This window comes from Porites lutea, chromosome 5 (assembly GCF_958299795.1).
Source record: "Porites lutea chromosome 5, jaPorLute2.1, whole genome shotgun sequence".
Classification (NCBI taxonomy): Eukaryota; Metazoa; Cnidaria; class Anthozoa; order Scleractinia; family Poritidae; genus Porites; species Porites lutea.
In genome coordinates, this window is record NC_133205.1 from 8,321,015 (window position 1) to 8,344,216 (window position 23,202).

The following is a 23,202-nucleotide window of genomic DNA, read 5'->3' on the forward strand; positions in this document are numbered from 1 at the left end:
CTCTCACATGACAGGGTAGGCTGTTCCAGAGAACTGCTCCGCTATAAGTAAAGCTGTTTTTCATGAAATTAGTTCGCGGAAATGGGACAAATAGTTTGTTAACAGAGTCCCTCAGGGAGTAACGCGTTTCATTTCGTTTAACAAACTTAGATGATAAATATTCAGGAACAAGGCCATTTAAAGACTTGTATACCATTATGGATTTCTGTATTTGAAATTGAGTGTTCAAGTCTTTCCAATCGAGTTGTCTAATCAAACGGTTAGCATCAGCATCATAGCTAGAGAAGGTTAAAACGCGAGCGGCACGGTTCTGAAGCTTCTGTAGCCTGTCAAATAATGTTTTACCACAATTACCCCAGACAAGATTGCAATAATCGAATTGAGATTGAATTAGTGAGTTGTATATATAGTGAAGGGTAGGTGGAGGGACAAAAGGTCTAATTCTTTTTATTGCTCCAATTCCGGAAGCGACCTTTTTAGATAATTTATCAATGTGTGTTTGCCACCGTAGATTTTCATCAATAAATATTCCAAGCGATTTGACAGAGGAAACGTGTTCTATCGGAACATTATTAATCGAGAGCTCAAGTGGGTTCGACAAAGTACTCAATTTTTGTCTGGAGCCAATTAGCATGAATTCAGTTTTAGAAGTGTTCAAAGTAAGTTTATTAGAAATAAGCCATTTGTTTAGGTTATCTAAATCGTGACTCAGAGTTAACTGTATTGAATTCACATCAACGCCACCAGTGGTGGCGTCGCCAAATGTCGGCTGTTTTCTCAGGCTATATCATTCATGAAATCAGTCGCTCAAGATCAAAAAGAAAAATTAATTGTAGAACTTCTAGGAGCTCGTAAGAACTCGTTTGAACACGTACGTGAGATGCAACGTAAGTCACAAAATAAGAAAAAGGCCCCTGCGGTCACCCCACAGATCACGCACGCTCGAGGAGGAGACCGCTGACCGCATTGGCTTGCAATTTTACTTTGCCTAAATTTCATTTAGCCACAGGAAAACTATATCAGCAAACCAAGACCATTATTTTTGTTCCAGCTCGAGGAGTATTCTCGACTTGAAGGGAAGCTTAAACAATCCATTGCTGAATTGGAGAGGAGGGAGAAACAGCTTACCATTAACGAAACACAGGTATAGCAAACGTGTTTTCTTTCTTAACTTATGTTACTAATTTAGCATTCATTGCTGACTGTATTCCAGCTTCTGTTGTAAAGCTTCCTCTCAACTTAAACCAGTAGTGTAATTAAAAGTGTTGTTCAGTGTGATACTAACGTACAATGTTCCATTATGGTCTGAGAAAACAGCTGAGTTTTTGTGACGCCACCACTGGTTTTACCGCGAAATGACGTCTGAGAAACGAGCGCAGAAATTCCATACTGATGACGTGTCACTATCCACATCTGTTCTGATTGGTCATTCCGCGAGGAAAATTTACTTCAACCAATGAGAAGTCTGCAGTCGTTCCTCAGACGTCATTTCGAGGAAAAGACCATTTATGGCGTCGCGAAATGTCGGCTGTTTTCTCAGGGTTTTTTTTAGTTCCGTCAATGCTTAAACACGTTTCTGCTTCTATTTGGAATGATTCAGATTCCCCGGAATATATAGTAGCTCGCTTCAAACACGCCAAACGTTGTAGCAATATTTACCATGCCAAGACATCTTTTATACTAAAAACTGCTTTAAAGCATAAGACCTTTCTGCAGATCAGCCGCTTCATACAGGTTTGCGAATCCCAGCTTTATGCACCAGGAACCCGTTTCTCGAAAGTCTCGGAAATTACCGTGCCTACTTTTTGCATCGGGTCCGAAAACACAAGCCCGTTTAAAGGGGCCATGTCACAATGATATTGCTGTCTTAAGTCAGTTCTGTGCTGAAGTCATTACTTAGTGCCTTTACCCTACACATGCTAGTCTCCTTCGCAGCCGTTATTAGGGTCGTCACTCGTCACGCAACGTTAGTGGGGAGGAGCGTTGCGTGACGAGTGACGACCCTAATAACGGCTGCGAAGGAGACTATACACATGCAGGCTTAGCATGAAAACTTTAAAACGTTGGCCCAATTTTTTACAAGTTTCAATCCTATTAGTACACACCCTTGCCACCTTTGCAACAGACGACGGGAAACAGCCGTATTCACACCAGAGACGGATTATCCGTTGGTTAATTCGCGTCACCCAGATAATAGGGACTTTAAGATCCGAGACGCGACGTCTGTAAGACGCGACCGGAAGTAAATTTTCAAAGAGGAGACATGTTGCGCATGCTCACGCCGTCGTCCTGGTGTCACCAAGTCGCGTCGAGAACGTGGGTTTTGCGAGTTTGACGTTCTGTACAAAACGTGAGTATATTTGTTCCTGTGCTTAAATTAAATGATGATATATTCCTCTAAACATGTAAAATCAGCACTCTACAATCATTGGACGTAATTTCTGGCGACATTTTAGATCGCAGAGATGAAAGGATTTTGATTATTTTTAAATTTCTTTTAGGTGTACGAAGCTTATAAAATGGCAGCGCCTTCGAATTCGATTTCGAGCAAGGCTTGCAAGTAAGTCACGAGCTAAAACTGCAAATAGTGAATGCAGGAGTATTCTGGATTCTCTTCTCTTCTCTTGTAGCGTTGCAATTCTCGATTTATTGCGTTCATCTGCCGCTAAAAGCCAATTTTAATCTGTATTATTTAATTTAATTTTATTAAACTGCGTGTGTTTTTATGCTTCCCTTTAGTTCAGTAATGTTTTGGACACATGATCATGAAGCCATTCTATGCAGAGAAGTCGTCAATGTAAATCCCTACACAACTAAGAAAGGGTCAACACAAAGAAGCAGTATGTGGGAAAAAATAGCAGACACCTTGAACAAATGCACTGTGCCGAAATTCAGGGTTGATAAGCGATCAGTCCGAGACCACGTGGGAATCCTTGTTTACAAGCATAAGAAGAAACTTCTACCGGAGGAAAAAGCAACTGGTATAACTCCCGATGAGCCAACGGAACTAGAAAATCTATTGGATATAATCATCGCGTTGGAGGAAAGTGGCGAAGCGGAATTGCAGGAAACACAGGGAAAACAGCTGGCAAAAAACTTCAATAAGATCGGGCTAAAGAGGAAGATGTTAGACTTAAAGCGATGAAGAAGCTGTCAGAGACGAATAAAAGAGGTTCATGAGCGGATGAAAGCGATGACAAACCGAAGCGTCAACGAAGAAGTGGAGGTGATGCTATCGAACAAAGCACAAACAAAGCATTTGTTGGACTTTCTTAAATGATGCCATTGCTATTTCTGCGAAAGAATTGCCGAAGAATACGTGAAGAATCACACTGATAAAGAGCGGTTTGCAGCCGCGTCGTCTTGCATCGCGACGGAGATCTTAACTTTACTTTTCGCGCGCAAACGACGGCGTTCTAGTTCCAGTCCTTAATCAGCCACCGCGTTCTAGAAGTCGTCGCGTCCCAGATCTTAAAGTCCCTAATACGTCTTAATTTGAAAATGGAACGGTCCTAATTTTGGATGGACAATGCGCCTGACTTTATCCATCTGTTATTCCTCAGCCGTCAATTTTGACGGACTTTGAAGATGAATTATCCATCTCAGAGGGTTAATCTGTCTCTAGTGTGAAAACGGCCAATGCCTAAGTGTTGAATAACAAATTGGACCATCATTTTTGGAATTCGGTTGATGCGAAAAAAGCTTTAGCTTTTATAAGGGATATAACTGAAAAATCTGTACATAACCCCTTTAAGATCTTGTGAGAGGATAACGACATTTTTGATGACCGACAGGTGACGCAGATGAGAGAACAACTTGAGAGAGAACACGACAGGAAAATGACTGAGATAAGAGAAGCTGCGCGCAGAATGAAAGACGAATGTTCACACCAGGTAGAGATGGAGAGGTAAGTTTGGAACTCGGGCGGACAACTTTATCTTTGCAGTGCGCAGGAAGACCCTATTTGAATGGCTTTAAATGTTGAGAACAAAGGACAGGCGTCAGGCCTTACCCATCTTCGAAACGTTTTGCGTCGCTCGTCGTGTCCCAACTGGACTCGTGGAACACGCTTTGCACCGTTTTCAACCGCGTCGTTTTCACCTTATTTCACTGCACAGTTCTTACGCATTTTCCTTCTTAACATACATCAGAAAAACAGATAAATACCTCATTTTTTGTAAAAGGGGGCGAGAAGCTTCGAGTCTTCGGTTAGAAGTTGGTGATCTCAAGTCGAGGTAACGAGTGACACCTCATATTAACCTAAGAAGTTGATAATTTATTTCAAGGATGAAAGTGAAAGATCTGGAGCAACAAAAGCAGAGACTCGTCGAACAGGTAGGTCGTGAATATATTACGGCTGTGACCGTTGTATTCCTATCTTATAAATATTAAATGCATTTACTTTGCTTCTGACTTCGCAGGTGTACGAAGCCGAAAAACGGTATCAGTCAAAAGAGAATGAGTTTATGGCGTACAAAGAGCAACAACTTACAAAACCTGAAGTCAAACTCGAGTCTGAGATAAACCTTCTGAAAATGGAGAAGGTGAGAACAGCTCTGGCCTAAGCAAAATGTCGAACTTTTCACGAGAAGCACCAAACTTTGCTAGTTAAGTTAATGAAAAGTTCGACTTCTGGCTCAGTTGAGTTCGTCTGAATGAGTCTACTTCAGACGGATAAAACATCTGAAAATCGTCTCCAAACGTCGATCTTCACATGCGGCAAACTAAACTTATAAATTAAAAATTTGTATGATAATGTATATTTAGCCAAGCTCGGGAGAAAATATATTAAACTTGCTTTTTGGTCTGATTCAGTTGATTGGTTCGATGTGTCCTAAGTTCGACGTCTGACCCAACATTGGACGATCTTAACACGGTAACCAGAAACAGTATGTTAGTCAATCTAGTCCCTTGGAAACTGGGGACGAGGGTTCAGTCTTTTTGTTCTGGAGACGCCTAAAATCCCTAAGGCCTAAGATAGTCTGACTTGACAGTCCTAAATTACACAGTGACACCAGTCTTGCTATGAAGTTTTGGCTCAGCGACTCTGCCCCTAATGAATACTCATTGGCCTTGTCTTCAGTCCTTCGACTAAGTTTATCTCCCATTTCAACATATTAAATTCTCATGGTCGCGCAGAGCTGGGATTCATGTAATCCTCAGCCGCTGGACCGGAGCAACTCTTAATGCTATATCTTTACAATTCATTCTTCTAAATTTGATTATCTGTCTGTTGGAAATGGTTGCCTAGTTTATGCGTTCTGTTACTGAGTAATGTACAATTTGTTCCCAACCATACAGGCAGAACTTGAGCGCAAGTTAGAAACTGCGAACAAGTCGAAGATTCACTATAAACAACAGTGGGGTCGAGCGCTAAGGGAACTGGCGCGAATGAAGCAGCAGGAACAGACCGCTGCCCGAGCGCGGCTCAAGAAACAGGAACAGGAGCTCGAACACATGCGCCTGCGCTATCTTGCCGCTGAAGAAAAAGAGGTAAAGTTTGGTCTCTTGGAGGTCTCTTGTACATTTCAAGTTTTACTTATTTTTTATCGCTTGTAAAAAAGAATCAACGAAACAAATTTCCACTGGAAAAGAGAGGTCTTTGTGAACAGGGGTTTCCTCCCCCCTTTATTCAGTTTATCAGTTATCACTGTTATAAGCATTATAATTTATCCGTCGTATTCGTCGTTCAGTCTCATTAAAGACATGTTTGATTCTCTTTTGATTATTAGGTTGTAAAATCAGAAAAGGAGGAGCTGGAGGAAATAAAACTTGAGCTTTCCAGGTTAGTCGTTAGTGTTCCTAAACAAATAATTTCAAAAAAAGCAAAAACGTCATCGACGTCCCATACTATTGTAACAGCAATCTGAACCACAACAAGAACTTAAGCACTTTGTTTCACGGAACACCTTTATGCAACACGACGAAGGTGTGCAAAGTGAATACTCGGAACACATGAAAAAGGAAAAAAGAAACGACGAGTAGGACGTCCAGTAACTATTCTCGATATCTGGGTCCACTACCTCCTTTGCGCATTTTGCTGTTAACGGTCCCTTACTGTGTGCATCATATGACTTGGTAGAACCAGAAGCATATATGCTTCTAGTGGAACAGGGTGTGACTCAACCTCGTTGCCAGGGTTCTCTCCTGCCCGTCCCTACGTTGCGTAAGTGAACTTACGCAACAGACGGGAGAGGAAAGACGACGGCAAACCCTGTGTGACAAGCGTGACAATAATTTTGTTTGAAAAAACCTTCCGCCAAACTTCACATTCCTTTAAACAGATCTTTTTGTAGGAGAGTCAAAAATATCAATGTCTGACAAAACACGCTAGTAATGGCAATGTTAGGTTTGTCACACTCAAGCGTTTTGCCTTCCTCTTCTTTCTGCCGTCCTGTTGCGTAAACTCACTAGAGAGAGAGAGAGAGGACGACGACGGCAACGACGGGCAGGAGAGAGAACCTGGGAACGAGGTTGGGTGTGTCTTTCTCCTTTAGTACAGACCAAAACCTCCTTGGATGCGCGGATAGGGTAGCAGCTCGCACACGTCAGAGCTTTGTGATTGGCTGAAACTTTAGGCTCTTAGCCAATCAGAGGGCCAGTGTTATTCGCGACTTGGTTACATGCGTTTTCCCGCGCTTGACATTTACTTTGAGCTCTGATTGGTTCATGGTGTTCAATTCGCCACTTAAAAAACGGGAAGGAAACTGGGCCGAGTAAACTTTCGCAGAGACTTCTGAGATTGTTGCGAGGGACAGAGGAAAAAGATGACCAATAGCTGACCGGCCCATCTCCCGTAACCATCCAAGAAACAATTGGGGAACACATTTCGGCTCTAGTTCTCTTCGCGTTTCTAAAGTGGCGAATCCTGTGCACCTTTCAATATGACTTATTTCTGATTTCATCCGTTCCTACCGCAGACTGAAACAACAAGAAGAAGCGAAAGCCCGCCTGAATCAAGTACCAACTGAAGGGCAAGAAAACCCAGGCGTGCCACCTATAATGAACTCTTCACAAAGAAGAACTGTTAAACGTTCGTCAGGGCTAACGTCTGTTGTTGAAGATGACGAAGAGGATGTCGATAGTAGAATCGCTAAGCTAATCGAAGAAAGAGACACTTTGTTACACACTGGTGTGTACACTACTGAGGATCGTATAATAGTTGAACTGGATAAACAAATACGAGACGCCATAGCTAGCAGGGGGTCGTGACAAAAGGTATGTTTTTTCGAGGGTAGGGAGGAAAGGGAGAAAGTTAAGAGACACTGTAATATTAAAGGGCAGAGGGGCTAGGGTGTTACTTAAAGGGCAGAGGAGGTAGGGTATTGCACACCCGATGAGTAAAGAGTATTTTTTCGTAATATCTACCCGTGCACTGATAACACATGGCGAAACAGTCGCCTTCACTCGCTAATTCTTCATTGCGTGTTTTCTCGGAGTTTGCCCGAATTTACTTTTTTATTTTTGCTCATGTTGTTTTGAGCGTGGAGATGTGTTGATGAGTGAGTCTCACCCATTTTGCCTAGAATATCATGTTGGAAAGAATGAAGTCGCAAAAGCGGGAACTTTTGTGGAGATAACGTTTCGTGCCATTTGGACGTACAAATCTATGCAGACGTTCTTTTGGCTCGTCACGCAACCCTCTTTTCCTTCAGTGCACGCACTTAAAGAATTATTAGATTGTTCACAGTCCCTTATTTTTCCGTGAGATCGTCGAGATATTGCGCGTCTACCGATGGCGGCTATCTTGACTTTCAAATGTACCGAGGGAGCGGGCGTCGGGTATTATACATGTAGCTCTAGGGGGAGGGGGGTGAGAAACTAATTTTCTCGCTTCCTTCCAAAACGCCCCCCTCCCCCTAAGTAGTTTTGACACTCATCCAAGATGGTAGCCTGTAGCGCATAGCGCTCGATCTCGACGATCTTACGGGAAAATAGAGGACTGTGAACAGTCTGAAGAAGTATGGTCGTGATTGTGGTTTGATTTCCTCATTCAGGTGAAGCTCACTGTAATTGTTTGTTTTTTTACTGCAAATACGCCGTCCCCATAAACTGCGCATGTCTGTTTGACATCCTTTTTAACGTGAAACACTCAAGATATTATATCCTGTAAATAACGTATTTTTTTAAATTAAAACCAGTTTCCTAATAGAATAATTATGCACCTGTCTTGATGTCCTGAATAAAAAAATTATAAACATGCTTGAATGTGCATACTCGTATTTCCTTTTTATCAGGACGGAAATCATTTCTTAATAGTAAACTGGCATAATTACTTGTCGCAACCATAATTATTCTTGATAAATAATAAATGAATAAATAGTAATTAAGATCGAATTGGGATTTGAAAATGTTGGTGTTTTTTGTAGGGGTAGGAAAATCTGGTATCCTTGTAGAAGAACATCTTTGGCAAGAGACCAGAACCAACTACCCTCATATAGCTTTGCCTCCAGGATTTGAACGCGGGCCATTTCGTTCGTATATGATAGCTCTGATCACTACTTTAGACTGCGTTGGGTATGAATACGAGAACGCTCGTGAAACAAAATTTCTGAAGGGGCGATAAAAAGGGAGACTGGGGCGAGCCGTTTGAGGCTCGCACCTTCGCACGCGACGACTCGCGCTTTCCACCCTTTATTGAGCACCGTCCGCTATAAGAGAAAGAAACTGATTTAAAAGTCTAAAAACCACTGGAACTTTGTATACTTGTCTGTCAGTTGTGGAATGCAAAACCCTTAGAACTGAATAATTTGGTCTGTCTTCAAAACCTAACTCGAGAAAAAGTAAAGAAAAAGCACGTCTTTAATTCAGCCCCACGATCGCAGGGCAAATATTTTGCTCTTGCATTGTGCTTTTTTTAATTGTATAACTCGTAAATACTGAATGAATTTTTCAGTCATGGATAAACTTTCTTAGAATTCTTTGCCTTTACCATCCCTTTTTGCGTTAGTTAAATTTTTTGACTAAATGGACTGAAGCAACAGGAAAAAGATACTATTAAGAACTTGTAAAATAGTCTGTCATGCAGGCAAAAATGATGTTAAAACACGCAAGTCACTATAAACGGGCAATTAATCTTTTTCAATTGTGTTCGGGTTGATTTAAATTTTTGTGATTTTTAAAGACTCGAAATAATAGAAAATCAGTCAGCCGAAATTGAATTATTGTGATTATCCAATCAGTAGCTTTGACTTAACAAGGCTCAATGTCATGTGCGAACAAATGATGATCATTGATTCTAGAGTACACAAGATCATTGATTCTAGATCACTCTAGAAAGCCTGTGGTTGCTAGCAGATGATTGTTAGTAAATAGCGTATCTCGCCGCAAAACGCGTATCAGTCAGCAGGAAAGGTACAGAGGAAGCATGTCGATGTTCATGTGCAGTGAAAAGATGCCCAGAAGACAGCAAAATCAGTCGGTGAGTTAATTTAAATTAAAGCAGAAAAAATTAATGAACTGTTCAATTTATTATAAATCAGTTAGTGCAACATGTTGGGAAAAAAAAGAAAAAGAAACATTTAAAATGTGCAGTGACAGTGCCAAAAATGCCCATGGTTTACTTGCTAGAAATGATCACGTTTTTTGTAGTAGTAGTACCTTTATGTCGCCTTTGCAACATTTGATCCACAAACTTTAAGTCATTCCGGCCTTATATGTCTCACGGCACACCTAAGTGGAAAATGTACGTTATAAAATGGTGTCAGACCTTGGTATTTTCTTTTCGGTGCTTATCTTGTCAACCTTATGATGTTTATATTTATAATAAATGATTGTCCTATGCGCACTGGTTAGATTTCACGCCTTTGTCTACTTTTGGGTGAATTATATGATAGTGATAACAGAGTTTTGTTTTACTTGTATGGCGAAAAAAAAACCCGTTGGAGTGGCTATCCGAAAGACGAATTCTAAAACTACGACTGTTACGCGTAGTTACACGAAAGATCAAGTCAATAGAAATAGGTAATTTTATGTACAGTTTTTCAGGCGTGATCTAATTTGAATTCTAATGTCTTCAGGTTAACTTCCATACAATCATGAATTATCCCGAGGAAAAACGCCTTCAATTCGCAGCCGAGACTGTGATGGACTGCTTGTTTGGAAGATACCGTCCCGGTTTCGTAGACGCTAAAAATATTGGCAACAGTGAACGAAGAGGAGGACCGAAGGGAGTTGGAGGAGTTTTAAACATGCATACGTGTAAGCCAATTGAGCCGCAGTTCCGAGATGTTTGACACGGAAAAGGAAGCTATATAAAAACACTTAGATGTCGTAAGCGAGTGAACAATTTGACGCGAAACGTATTCCTGCGTTCAGTAAATTTTATAGCGCCCACGAAAACTGTACATACAGTTTTTATTACTCTAGCGCTTGTAGAATTAGCGGACATCTTTCTTTATTCATCTTCAAACCATTCGTAAAATAACTCATTCATTTATTTCGTCCAATTTGTTGATCCATGAAGTTGTGTTAATCTTCATGAATGACTTTGCAAATGACCTGAAATATAATCAAAGTTTCACCCAATTTGGCTTATATGTTAAAAGCCTTTTTTAGTTTCATTGTAGATATTGAACAGTGTTTTTTTAAAATTGTTTAGGAACAAAGCATATTTTATTCAAGTCGTGATCTTTGCCTGGTAGATTCTTGTCACGTGTTTTCGTGTAAAAACCTAATGCACTGAAGCAGCGTAGTGCATTGTCATTGCTCTTTTGAAATTCATGTCTGGATGCTTTAGATTTTTAAAACTACTTTGAAAGTTAGGAAAGTATTGACAAATTCCCTCTGTGCTTCTGAGTGCCTACTTCTACTAAGCTGATTTCGGTAAAAGTGCAAAATAATCAACGTACCGGTAGCTGCTATAAAAAAAGTGCCAAAACCTTAAACAGTTTAGATCTCATACATAGCCACAAATCTGCACCTTTTTCGCGCGCGTTGGCAATTCTGGAAGAAAGGTTCGTTTTTTCGTAGTTGCCTCTTGAAAATACGACAAAATCAAGAGACTGAATGTTCAATGTTTTAGTTTTCTTATTCTTCAAGCCTTTAGTTTAAAACTGAATACTCAGTGTTCATTAATTTGCATAAGGCACGTGAATTTGTACTTGTCTTGGTCAAGGCAACGCCCTCGGACTGGCAGATTGTTTTTGCGAAACCTACTTTTCATTAACAATTCCAAGCCCATCCGCAAACACCCTGGCAAAGGGGGGCTTTCTTTGAGAAGGCGACGTCAATACCAAAACAAGGACTAAGATTTATGTCCGAAATTTTTACCAGGTATTACTCATCCTTACCTATAAAGGTGTTCTGAAAGTTTTCGAAGGTCTCGGTCACCTAAAAAAATATACTCTAGGGACCTTAAGTCCTTTAGCTTCCTTTGTTGATTTCAAGTAAACACTTAGTTCGCTTATTTAATTTATTGAAAGGCACCGCAGGTAGTGAGCAAACAGACAATTCGGTTAAATGTTTGCTCAATCCACAGGGGAACAATTTTTTTGTCAAAGCAAAGGTATTGTGTAACTTTTGAGAATTGATTTGTATGGCGGCAAAGAAATCTAGCTCAAAAATGGACGGTCATTAGCATCAAGACGCTGGTGTCATTTGTAACTCGCAAAGGTCTTTGTATTTAAAGGTTAAATTTGCTAATTTCCACTTCAAATGAAATAAGAATTTTCTGTTGTTGTTGTAAGTTATCTTAGGTCACAAGTAAAAATGGGCAGAATAGAACACCATTCACACAAACTAAACGTATTGTATTGAACCATATGTCAAAAGATGAAAAACTGTAATGGAAAACTGGACAGTGGCTGTTACATAGCAGGCGTGGATCTAGGATAAATAGTGACCGATTTCCTAAACGAATGCCAAAGGTGCAAGCTTCTTAAGGGGGCCAGGGGGCATGCTCCCCCAGGAACTGTTTTGGATTTAAACTCCTTAAGTCCCCTTTCCTGGGTCTCTGCGTCATTCAGACGGTATACACAGGATTCGAACTGATAAATTTTAACTTGTTCTGTAGTTTGTGCTCAAATTGGAACGATAAAAGTCATTCAGTAGCGTTCGTAAGGAAAACAATTTTAAACTTTGGACTGTGTGAGTGAGGTAGCACGATCTATCTTTACAAAAAACGTTCTCAATGAATTCTCTGCACACAGAAGAACCTATTTTATTTTATCTTCCGATCGCTTTTTTAACATCTGTTTTCATAATCACATAGATAATTATGAAATATATTTCTCAAGTACTTCATTTCTCTTTTTCAGGGAAAACATTTTCGCACGGTTTGAGCAATGAATCAACGGAAGACACTCGTGTCCATCAAAGCAACGCTCTAAAGTCACTTCCGCCCGAATTGTGTTTATGCGTTTCAAGTATTCCTGGTGCTAAGTTTGGAGTTTGTACCAGGAAACACATGCCAGGGGGAACGTGGATTGGACCATATGTGGGAAAGCGTGTTCGGCCTGATGAACTCGAACCAGGCACTGACACCTCACAAATGTGGGAGGTAAGCAGTTCACCACTCTATGTATCTCCCTTGTTTTTTGTTGTTCCTACCAAAAAGCCATAAAAAACTTAATTGTGAAATCTATGTTCCTGGCCCCTGGAATCGTGTACACAGCGAAACTTAAAGATTCCTCAGCCAAAGAAACTTCAGTTTGACGCAATTAGTGAGCCATTTCACTTATCCACATTTTCAGACAAAAACTAAGTACCAGTAACATGTTTTTCTTTCAGATCTTCGAAGGCAACAAGCTAAATTATTTTATTGACGGTAGAGACCCTGGTCATTCGAGCTGGATGCGTTTTATTCAGTGCGCACGCTCCAAAGATGAGCAGAACCTTTGCGTTTTCCAGTACAGGAACGACATCTACTACCGCTCGTTTAAAGATATAGCTGTAGGTGAAGAACTTCTTGTATGGTACGATGAAAAATACCTTCAACACTTCGGGATTCCGACAGGACTACAGGACTTGTCTTCCATGACTCGAGGCGCCGGAGGTAAGCCGATGGATTCAAATGGATTCAAGTCTCTTTTTGTAACAACTGGATGTTTTTAAAATTATATAACCTCCCCGCAAAAAGATCAGTTCTTTATTGGGCAGTTGCAAAGGCTGTTATACTATTACATATATGTGATTTTCGAGTTCCGAAAATATAAATTATATATCTCGATTTTAATATGAAAGACTTCATACTTGCTTTTGATAAAGATACGAGGGGCGGCAGACACATGTACATGGCCAAATTAACCAAATTCCACTAGCTTATAGTTATTTTAGATTTCTCTCTCAAGTTTTGTTCTTTTTTTTGTTAGCAACTGGGCCGATGCAAGCGGCACCACTATTTGAACTGAGACTCTCACCACCGCAGCAGCAACAACAATTGATACAGATGCAGCAACAAGAAAAGCAGTATCAGTATCAAACACAAAGAAGTAGGTCAATGCAAAGGCCAATATCAGTGGAACAGAGACCCTCCCCTCCACCGCAACAACAACAACAACAGGAGCAGTTACCTCAAGAACAACAACAACCGACATTACAGCTGCCTCTGCAGAATAGAACTGCTTTCTTTCCCAGAAGGTCATCAACCGAGAGTAATCACACAGACCCGCAGTCATCTCCCTTGAGCGACGCCGAGAGTGACGTCAATGATGGAGGCGAAAGCCAAGTGCCAAATGCAAAGAGTCCTGTGAGCGAACTGGCTTCCTGGCGGTGCCAGCAATGTCACAAGACCTTTGCACAGCGGCTGGCCTTACAGATGCACGTGTGTCCATGTCAACCGAGCAAGCCTTTTAACTGCGGACAGTGCGACGTTTCTTTCTCCAGTTCCTCGCAACTGCGCGCGCATGTGATCTCACATTCAAGTGAGAAGCCATTTAAATGCGGTTTTTGTTTGCGCGCGTTTGCGGGCGCGACGACTCTGAATAATCACATCCGATCGCACATGGGACGAAAACCTTTTGTTTGTGAGAAATGCGGCAAAACTTTCTCCCAAGCTGGACTTTTGACTAGACACGCGAGGAGTCCGCGCGAGTGTAAAGCAAGTGTTCGTTTTTCACCAATTAAAGTTTGATTTCTGTTTTCAATTATCAGTTTACTTTGGTTAAAATATATATATATTTTGTTACAGAATTTGATAACGAGAGATATTGAGAAACAATTTTAAAAGCATTAAAAGTATCGCGATAAAAACATGACTTTTCGGCAACGACATGTTACCATTATGCAATGCGAATGAACAGAAACGATAATGGGTAAAGGTAGAAAACGAAGGTGTGAAACAAAACATTTAAATATAGAGAAGAGAACAAAAAGAAAATGAAATAACTAAGTGAAAAGTTTCGCTGCAATGGAATCCGTTGAGTGTTCATGGTTGGCCTTTTTCCTTAATTAACAGAATGTCATAAATGAAGCACTCAAACTTTCCGCGAATCGTTTTGCGGAATTGATTAGGTTTTTGTTTGTTTGTTTTTTATCAAAAATGTACCAAAGAGGAGGTAATTGATAAGTTAATTTTCTTAAGGCTGCTAAAGTTTGTCACCTGAAAATAAATAAAGGTATCATCCTAAATATTTGTAAATATAATGAAGGAAAGAGACCACCATTAAATTGAATTATTGCCTGAAGAAACTTTGCTATTTTGATTTCTTCTCTTAAATGGTTTTAAAAAACAATTGTTGAAAATGATATAAGAGTTTGGTTTGACACTGTTCAATATATTCATGAAACCAGTCAAAAGTGTTTTATAAGGGGAGGTGGGAGGGGGGAGTTGCTTATTCTAATTTAGAGACGTTTCGTGTGGGTTCTAAGACCTCTACCGAGGGGTTGGTCGATATACCATTCTGATTGATTCTAAAGATGACTACCGCAAAGGTTTCGAAACGTCAGACACTGTCAAGAACGGTCCTATTTAGCGGGACTACGCTCACTCGGACGATCATGTCCCAATATTCCGCCTCCCTGTGCCGACATGATTCTTGAAGACGTAGCCCGCGAAACGTCCCCAGCGGCGAAGAGCCAGGAGAAACGGCTGTTTTCGCAGGCTATTGAAGACGCAACAGTTTTTTTAAACTGTGCAGAGAAGTGGGCGTAAGACCAAAATGTTCTTCCAGTCCTGGTTTGGCTGTTACTTCATGCGCGACCTCATTAAACTTAATAACGATGGAAGTCCCTGTCGTTAGATTATTCCAATGCCTCATTCTGCAGAATTTGTGTACTTCTGATCTGCTTTTGGGTATTTAAAAGTTAGATATCTGCGTGTTTTTTTGGTAACGGCGTAAAACTTTCAGTCAAGCTGTTTTTTATTCGTTTTTTACTGTCGGCACCCTTTATGCCGTAAATGAAAAATTCTCTTCTTTGTTTCTAGTTTATTCATTGAATTTTACTACGGAGTTCATTTGTTTAGCATTTGTATGTGCATGGCTCAGTGAATCTGTATTTTCTTTCGAAATCACTGAATAAGGAAGAAAATATTTGATAATTTTAGCAGAAAAACAGTTTCGCCTTTTCTTATTGTTTGAAATAATGTCCTAATTTCCAAACATGGAGATGGGAGCCTATGTTTGCGAGCAAATTTTGAGGTCATTTATTAATACGTGCCGTTATATATTGCTGTACTTTCTTCCACCCCCAATCCCTTTGTTTTCTTTTCCCCAATGACACGGAATGATCTTGAAAGTAAGAATACCGTAAAAATCATTAATGCTAAAGGACGCTTTGGCTTGCGTTGGTAAATATAGTTCGCGAATCAAAGCCTTATTCGCTTCAAGTGAAAGTGAAGCATGAAACACCTTCGAGCGCAAGTGTTCAACTATCTATCGTGATTGCCTTTACAGCGGCTGGTCAGTTATGCGTTTTACACATGAGCAATCACGTCGATCTACGCATGACAAGACCACTGTAATCTTATGCGGTTCCTGACGAAGGTGCATCAAGAAGTTCATATAAACATCAGTTTTGTTTCAAAGTTAATTTTTGCAAGCCGCTTGACGTCAAGATACTTCGAAAACGTGAAAAATACAAAGTTTTGATAATCAAGGAGGTCTTATTGTGTTGTAAAATAACTCGGTACAGCGGCCAAGCGCAAAGTGAATTAACAATGAAGCTCTTTAGCTGTTTGTCTTCCAGCGCATTATTGGTGGTAATTCTCCGTGAAAATAATTCATTTTATTTGTCTTTAGAAGCTGTCAATATTGCATAAACAGGCGTAGGCATAGAAAGAGCCTTTCAATAAATTGGTTTTCAGTCGCTTTAAACTAATCACTTATTCGGACTTCCAGTAGAAGCGCGAGAAAGCGTGTAAAACTAGCCAAAGAACCAGCGCCAGCTTCAAACCAAAAAAAGTCAGCGCCATTTAAACATCTGTGCAGACTGAATTCATTCGATGTTTGAAGTGTTGGAAATGGAGGGCGAAAACAAGGTAAGTGTTTTAAGGTAAAGTAGTTTACTCTTGTCTGGGGTTGCTCCTTTTGGCTCTCGGGCTGTGACGAATAACGAAGGAGTTTTCCAAAAAATGCGCCTTCTTTGCCCAGGAAGCGCGAGAAAAACACCTGTAGGTACGAAGTTTCGACTTTTTGCGCAATTTCTGGTTATTTAGATAAATTCAGTTCTTAAAATAGTGCACAGTTTCTGATAGATTTTTGCAGTTCCTTCACTCACTGCGGCAGTTACGCATCAGCGAACTGAGTTTCCTGCGAAGTTACCGCAATCGCTGGATTTTCGTCAAAATAGGGCAAATCTTCGTTATCTCCCGTTTAAAAGCAGTTACATAAATTGAAAAATCGCTTTTTGGCTTCATTTTTACGATCTTGCAATGAGGGAAATGTGTTAAAATTGTGCGAAGATGTTTGCGCAACTTGTTATGCAAGAAACCCACTTCAAAGGGGGAAAAACAAAAGGACAAAAAATGCCGTGATTTTATAAAAAAATTTTGGAACATTTTCACTCGAAAGAGAGTCTTGACTGTTTTCAGATCTTCTACACCTTCTGGAAAGTTGAAAGGTTGTTTTCTGACGAGAAGGAAACAGAGTTAGGGGAAAAATTCCAACAACACTTCAGGACAATGTGTATTCACCCTTATTATTTTGAAAAAGACGATTTGCTTCACTGGTCAGGGTAATTTAAAAGCAAATGAGACGTTTGTGAATATTTAATATAGTCCTGTCTCACGCGGACTATTTTGATTTTGTTAAAGGTTTTGATCACTAAAGTTTAACCAGACGATCAAACATTGATTCGCTTATTATTCTGTCAAAGAATGTTACAAGTAGAGTGGCTTCTTCTTTTTAGTGTTTTTTTCTTAGCGTGCGTTTAATTGTATCGTGCACAGCAAGAATTTGATTTGATTAAATTGTTAAGACGATATTAACCCGACAAAACAGTATTTCAACGTCAATACGCTCCTTCTTCATCTTCTCGGATAGTAAAGTACCTCTCTATCGATATAACAAGAGAGACAGCGCGCCAAATCAGGCCAAACATACAAGGCAGAATTTTTCCGCGTTTCGCGCGCGCTAAGTACCGTGCGCGGACGTTCATGTATATTCTAACCACATGAAATTTATTTTTTATCAGGTACTGCAAGTCGAAAATCCTGTCTTTGAGAATATGTTTAAGAGTAGTGGGCTCCATGAACCAGCTGCTAAGAGAGCCAAAGTGGCCTCACCTCTACAGGTGATACCCACGCAGTCTCCTAAACAAAGCTTTGCTGCTGATGACATACAGCAATGCCTTTTTAAGACGACAAATGTTCGTCCAGTTAACATGCAACAGTTGCTTGCCAAAAGACAGGAAAATACTTGTTTCTGTAAGTAAGAAGTTTATCAGTTGATAGATATAATTGTATTTCTTAATTCATCGTTAAACACAAGTGTTTTCTTCCTGGCCTGGTCTCTGTTCAAAATTATCCCCTTTATTTCAATGAATAGTTTGGTCAACAACGAATATCACACAAGGCGCAGTGTAGTCAACAAATGCTTCGTCTCAAAAGAAATGTTTGTGTAAATACATAATGTAGTTAATAGACCCTCCCACGATTTGTTTTTTCAACTTTTGACATGGACATCTAGGGAAAATCTGTCGACACCACTAAAAAGAACGCCTTAAAATTAGTAAAACTTCCAAATGTGGAAATTTGCAGAGGTTTGTATGGTGGGGGGCAAGTTACCCCACCACACAAACTTCTATAAAATTTCGCGACTTTGATGAGCTATATCTTCGTTAGTTTTCAACAAATGACTTTCAAACTTGGCAATTTTGCTAATTTTACAACGTCCTTTTCATTGGTGTCGACGGATTTTCCCTAACTTTTTTATGTCAAAAGTTGAAAAAAACCATGGAAGGGTCTATTCTAAAATAAATAAAATTTCATTAACAGTTTCCCGTAAGCATTTGGGTGCCCAATGATGGTTACTTTCCCACGCTAACATAACGCTCCATTTTATTCATCATGCAAGTTTAATTTAACAACTGTATCGTCCTGATTCGTGATTATTATTGTTATTTCAGGGTGTGATGCAAGTTTAGCCAATCCAAATTTCCAGTGTCCCACACACAAGCAAAACAAACCCGCATCTCCACAAACTACGAAGCTTCCTCTAGCTTTGAGATCACTTCCGCCGGAAGTGGGGTTGTGTGCATCCAGTATTCCGGGAGCTAGGTATGGTATTTGTGCTAAGCGCACCATTCCAGTAGGTGCGTGGATTGGTCCTTACGAAGGAAAATTTTTTAAACCCGAGGAGCTTTCTTCATCAACGGATACATCGTACATGTGGGAGGTATGTTGTGAGATCTATTTTTAAATTAGAAGTGAGTATCAGCGAGAAATGGCTTGCCTAGCATCATGCATGCTCCACGGGGAGGGGGAGGGTTAGAAGTATAAAGTTCTCTTCTTTGAACCCCTCCCTCCCTTCTCTCTCCACTAATCCAATGCATCTTTCGAATGAGCCCATACAAAGGCTATATTAAAACTTAAATGCTTAAAGTCCTCTTCAGCAGGGCAAGCCATACACTCGTTATACTTTTCATCTTTACTAACTTCCCGAAGAATAACATGTTTAAAAATGGAACGACTCTTTTTGTCTTCACAAATTTCGAAAACATGACGAAAACTTAACGACGCACTTGAAAGCGTGTGTGACCTTGCGAGACGCGATATTTCGCGCAGTGTTTTGCTCGCAATTTAGTTTGCTTTTCCTTCAGGACATACTCGTAAATTATAATGCTCGGGAAAAAAAGGCTTAAAGTCCTTATTGCAGCAATCTAAAAAGGCTGATGTTAACGTTGCAGATCTTTAAAGACGGTAAATTAGCAGGATTTGTTGACGGAAGTGACGAAAAGGTGTCGAGCTGGATGCGTTTCATCCGCTGCGCCAGACACAAGAAGGAACAAAACTTATTCGCGTTCCAGTTCTTGGGAAAAATTTACTACCGCTCATTCAAGGCCATCTTGCCTGGAGAGGAAATGTTGGTGTGGTACGACGAAAAGTACCCGCAGTATCTTGGGATTCCTAGCGCTATATTCGATCTGGGTGCAGTTCCTGGAAAAGGTAAAAGTTTTAGAATTAAGTAATATTAATATTTTTATCACCATCAACATCATGATCATCATTAACATTATCATTATTATCACGTAATGAAATTAATCATCATGATGATAAACTTCAGTACCGTCTTCAAAAACTAAATACAACGTTGTTAGAGAAAAAATAAACGGAAATTAAAGTATTAAAGTTTATAGTGCAAAGTATTCAGCTTAGTCCGGTCATTCGCCCACCTTTGCTTGTTTTTATGAGCAATGACCAGTCCCACTTGTACGACGGCGAACGTAATACATATGCGTGCTATACTAGTGTAATTAGTAAAATAGGTGAAAGGAGCATCTACTAATTCTTTTAATTTTATTTGATTTTCGCCAAATACCTGACACGTGAGATTTTAACATTTCTCGCGTATTTATTTCCGATAGGTCCTAAGGGGATGCCGGAAAAATCAGGGACGGTTCTTCCACAAACGAAGGAGTGTGTGTCAATTGAGACAAATCAATTTCCACCCACCCCTCCGAGCTCTGTACCTTCACCTTCCAGTCCACTCTCACCCGAAACTCATCAGCTTCACTCTCCTTCTAAAGCTGTCAGTGGAGAACCCTTGACAGGTCTACAAAGTGAAGTACCTTCCGCTTTCGACTTTTCATCCGCTCCACATTACCCACAATCGCCTCCGCTGCCCTCACCAGAGAGTCTTAGAAGTAATACTTCTTCGCCCAGCACCAGCGAAGACGGACACAACGCCCCGTTGAAACCAAAGCAGACGGTGTTTTCCAATGTCACTGAGCTGAGCCTGTGGAAATGCGGTCAGTGCAACAAGTCATTCCCACAGCGGACCATGCTCCAAGTTCATGTCTGTAACGAGTCTCCTCACAAACCGTACCAGTGCGGTCACTGCGCGCTAAGCTTCTCTCGCCCAGCTGAGCTTCGTGCTCATGCGGTCAGTCACGCCAGTAAAAAGCCATTTAAGTGCGGCTACTGTTCCCGCGCTTTTGCAGGGGCGACCACTTTGAACAATCACATCAGAACACACACCGGCGAGAAACCTTTTGTGTGCGATAAATGCGGGAAGAATTTCACACAGGGATCCCAGCTTAGCAGACATCACAGAATTCCTGGTGATTGCGTTCCAGAAGCTTAAGGATAAGAAGCCGACAAAGACAGACGCAAGAAGAAGAAACATGACCTTTTCTAGTGAAAACTGTGAATGCAAAGCTAGCATCAAGTCCGTGAAGAGTTCGCGAATCTGCTAAAACTTTTAAAACATTCAGTTTTTTTAGCAAGAAAAAACGTAAGTTATTTTTTTCTTTAGGAAAAAAACTCGTTAAATAAATCAAATACCTTTTATCGTAACTGTGTGATGTTATCACTTTTCACATGGACAAAATTGTACATATCTTGTTATTTCATAGGAACGGACATTTCCGCGTTTGCACAACATTTTTGCTGTATGCAGAAAATTTAAGTTGTAAATATGACATTTTGTAGGAAGAACTAACATAGCTTGGAAATTATACGACTTTAGTTAAATATATTCATCTGTGTGTTATACTATGGTCTTTACACGAATATCTCTTCCAGTCGCCAAACACGCGCGCTCTGTTCTGTCGCTCGAATCTACACGCCTGAATTTACGAGCACATTACTATTTTCCTTTAGCCCGCGTGGGCATATTCTTCTCTCGCGCGAGAGATCACCATCGCAGCGGACAAAGTTTAACTCCTCACTCCCTTAAAATATCAAATCGGAGTCCTAACTTTTACAAGTATTCCTCTTGTAACATTAGTAGGGCTCGAAAAGTTATCCGAGAATATAGATAAGAACACTACGAATATATGAGCGGATGATGGAACAATCGAGAAGTTGGGAAACGTGATGAGATAATCATTTTCAAGCCTGCTACCGTGAAATATAATCGTTGCAATGAAACGGGGCATTTTTCCAGCTCAGAGTAATTCGATTTGCTCTTTTTCGTGCAAAACAGCTGAAAAAACAACATAATTGTGTGAATGCATTTTCTAAAGCTTGCACAGCTTAATGCTTTTGCAGATCTATGAACTTGACTGAGCCTATTTTTATTCAAATTCCTTTCTTTTACGCTTCTTAACTCCTTTATTTCTCTTCCTTTGGGGATGCATTCCGATAGACTGCTCATTCAACCAAGGAATTTAAATGTCTTTACCCTAAAAAAGCTTTCCGTTTCAATGACTCCGACAAGTGCAGTCCCTCTGTTATGACAATTTCTATTTTTCTGCTTTTTTCGTACTGAAAAAGCTCTTGTGTTCTCTAAGAGAAGCCAAGAAGAGAACGTCGATAAGTACGAGACTTTCATCAACTCTCAGTATATTGACTGGTTTGAGCTACTCTCAAAGAAGCCGACGCAACAAAAGGGAGGTTTATTTGCATGTAAAATGCACTGCCAATTTCCACCTATTCATCGTTTCGCAACAGCCCTCTTAATTAGTCTCTCACTATTATCATACGAATCTAGAAAAAGGCGGAGAGGTTAATGTTGCGTGGCATCTAATCCTAATTTTGGAAAAACACTTAAGGGGTAGAGAACTGGTCCTTTATATTCGGACGTAAAAAATTGAGGGTTTCAGTAGTGCTGGGGCCCTTGTTGACAACTTTAGACGGTGAAAGGCCCTAATTATCACGACAACTGCTCAACTTTCTTCAGCAAAATGTTGGATGATTTCAATTTCACGTGGTTATGCACCATAAACTCTAGGCCCGATATTAGCTGTGTGAATAGCTGCTGCTGCAAAATGAAGATTATTGTCCCAGTTCACAACCCGTCAAATATGCGTTTCCGTTTCCTGGGAAACAGAATCCAAAATGTCGTGGCAATTTAGGGAAACGGATTACTTTAAAACGGATGTTCTAAAGTAATCCGTTTCCTTTTTCCTTTTTCTCTATTTCTTTAACAAGTGAATAATACGTGCCAATTTTTCTTGCCTGTTTTCCCGACAATGATAAAACTGGCTACTCAGCTTTGCATTCTTCGTCAAGTCTCTATCAAGTCCTTTCTTATCACACCCATTGTTTCATTAAAAAAGGAATTTCGGATCTTTATGCGTTTCTGGGAAACTGCCCACCTACCCCTCCCCTTAGCGAGTTTCTTACATACAGTACTACCTGCAAACATCTAAGCGGGCTAAATAGGTGATAGAGCTTCATGATACTGCTAATTAGAAATTCGCGTTTTCAATAAATGAGGTTAATTCAAGAAAATGTGGGTAGTTACTTGGTATTGCAGACGGGTGCAATCACTGAATGACATAATACAAAGCAGAACCCACACCACAGCACAAAAGCGAACCCACAATGGTTTCCGCAGCACCCAAGAAACACCCAAATATGGCCACAATACAACATCGTTCAGTGTTACAGTTATTTGGCCATAATAGGTCAAGGAAAAAAATAGCTTATATTTTAAATTAAGTCTAGCCAATGAAGAGTGCAAGGATACAAACCATTTACTTTGAAGAATATAGTAATTATTTAGCAATTTTTTATACTTTGAACTAAGTAAAACTGGTGCCTCAGCATAATCGTCCTTAGCTTCCAATATCGACAGCAGCATGTCCTTGTGGCGCCCGTTACTGGTAGTTCGCACTTAGCGAAGAATTCAATCGGCAATTGATATTTGGTTGACTAGC

At 40.2% G+C, this 23,202-nt stretch overlaps 2 protein-coding genes across 2 annotated transcripts in view; both read left to right on the top strand.

The window, feature by feature from the left end:
• Positions 1-7,227, top strand: part of LOC140937850 (centrosomal protein of 120 kDa-like) — a 23,223-nt gene extending 15,996 nt beyond the window's left edge. The window contains exons 16-22 of the mRNA XM_073387423.1: positions 1,052-1,144; positions 3,795-3,907; positions 4,287-4,335; positions 4,422-4,544; positions 5,302-5,493; positions 5,733-5,785; positions 6,921-7,227. Of these exons, the coding sequence (XP_073243524.1) occupies positions 1,052-1,144; positions 3,795-3,907; positions 4,287-4,335; positions 4,422-4,544; positions 5,302-5,493; positions 5,733-5,785; positions 6,921-7,212 (915 nt within the window). The 3' untranslated portion in view covers positions 7,213-7,227. The remainder of the gene's footprint in view (positions 1-1,051; positions 1,145-3,794; positions 3,908-4,286; positions 4,336-4,421; positions 4,545-5,301; positions 5,494-5,732; positions 5,786-6,920) is intronic.
• Positions 7,228-9,007: 1,780 nt separating this feature from the next.
• Positions 9,008-21,252, top strand: LOC140937851 (uncharacterized). Its single transcript, XM_073387424.1, has 9 exons — positions 9,008-9,421; positions 10,020-10,200; positions 12,258-12,499; positions 12,730-12,994; positions 13,311-14,069; positions 17,516-17,803; positions 18,505-18,773; positions 19,285-19,543; positions 19,963-21,252. The coding sequence occupies exons 1-9, from the start codon at positions 9,368-9,370 to the stop codon at positions 20,679-20,681; spliced, it is 3,036 nt and encodes a 1,011-aa protein (XP_073243525.1). The 5' UTR covers positions 9,008-9,367; the 3' UTR covers positions 20,682-21,252.
• Positions 21,253-23,202: the final 1,950 nt, after the last annotated feature.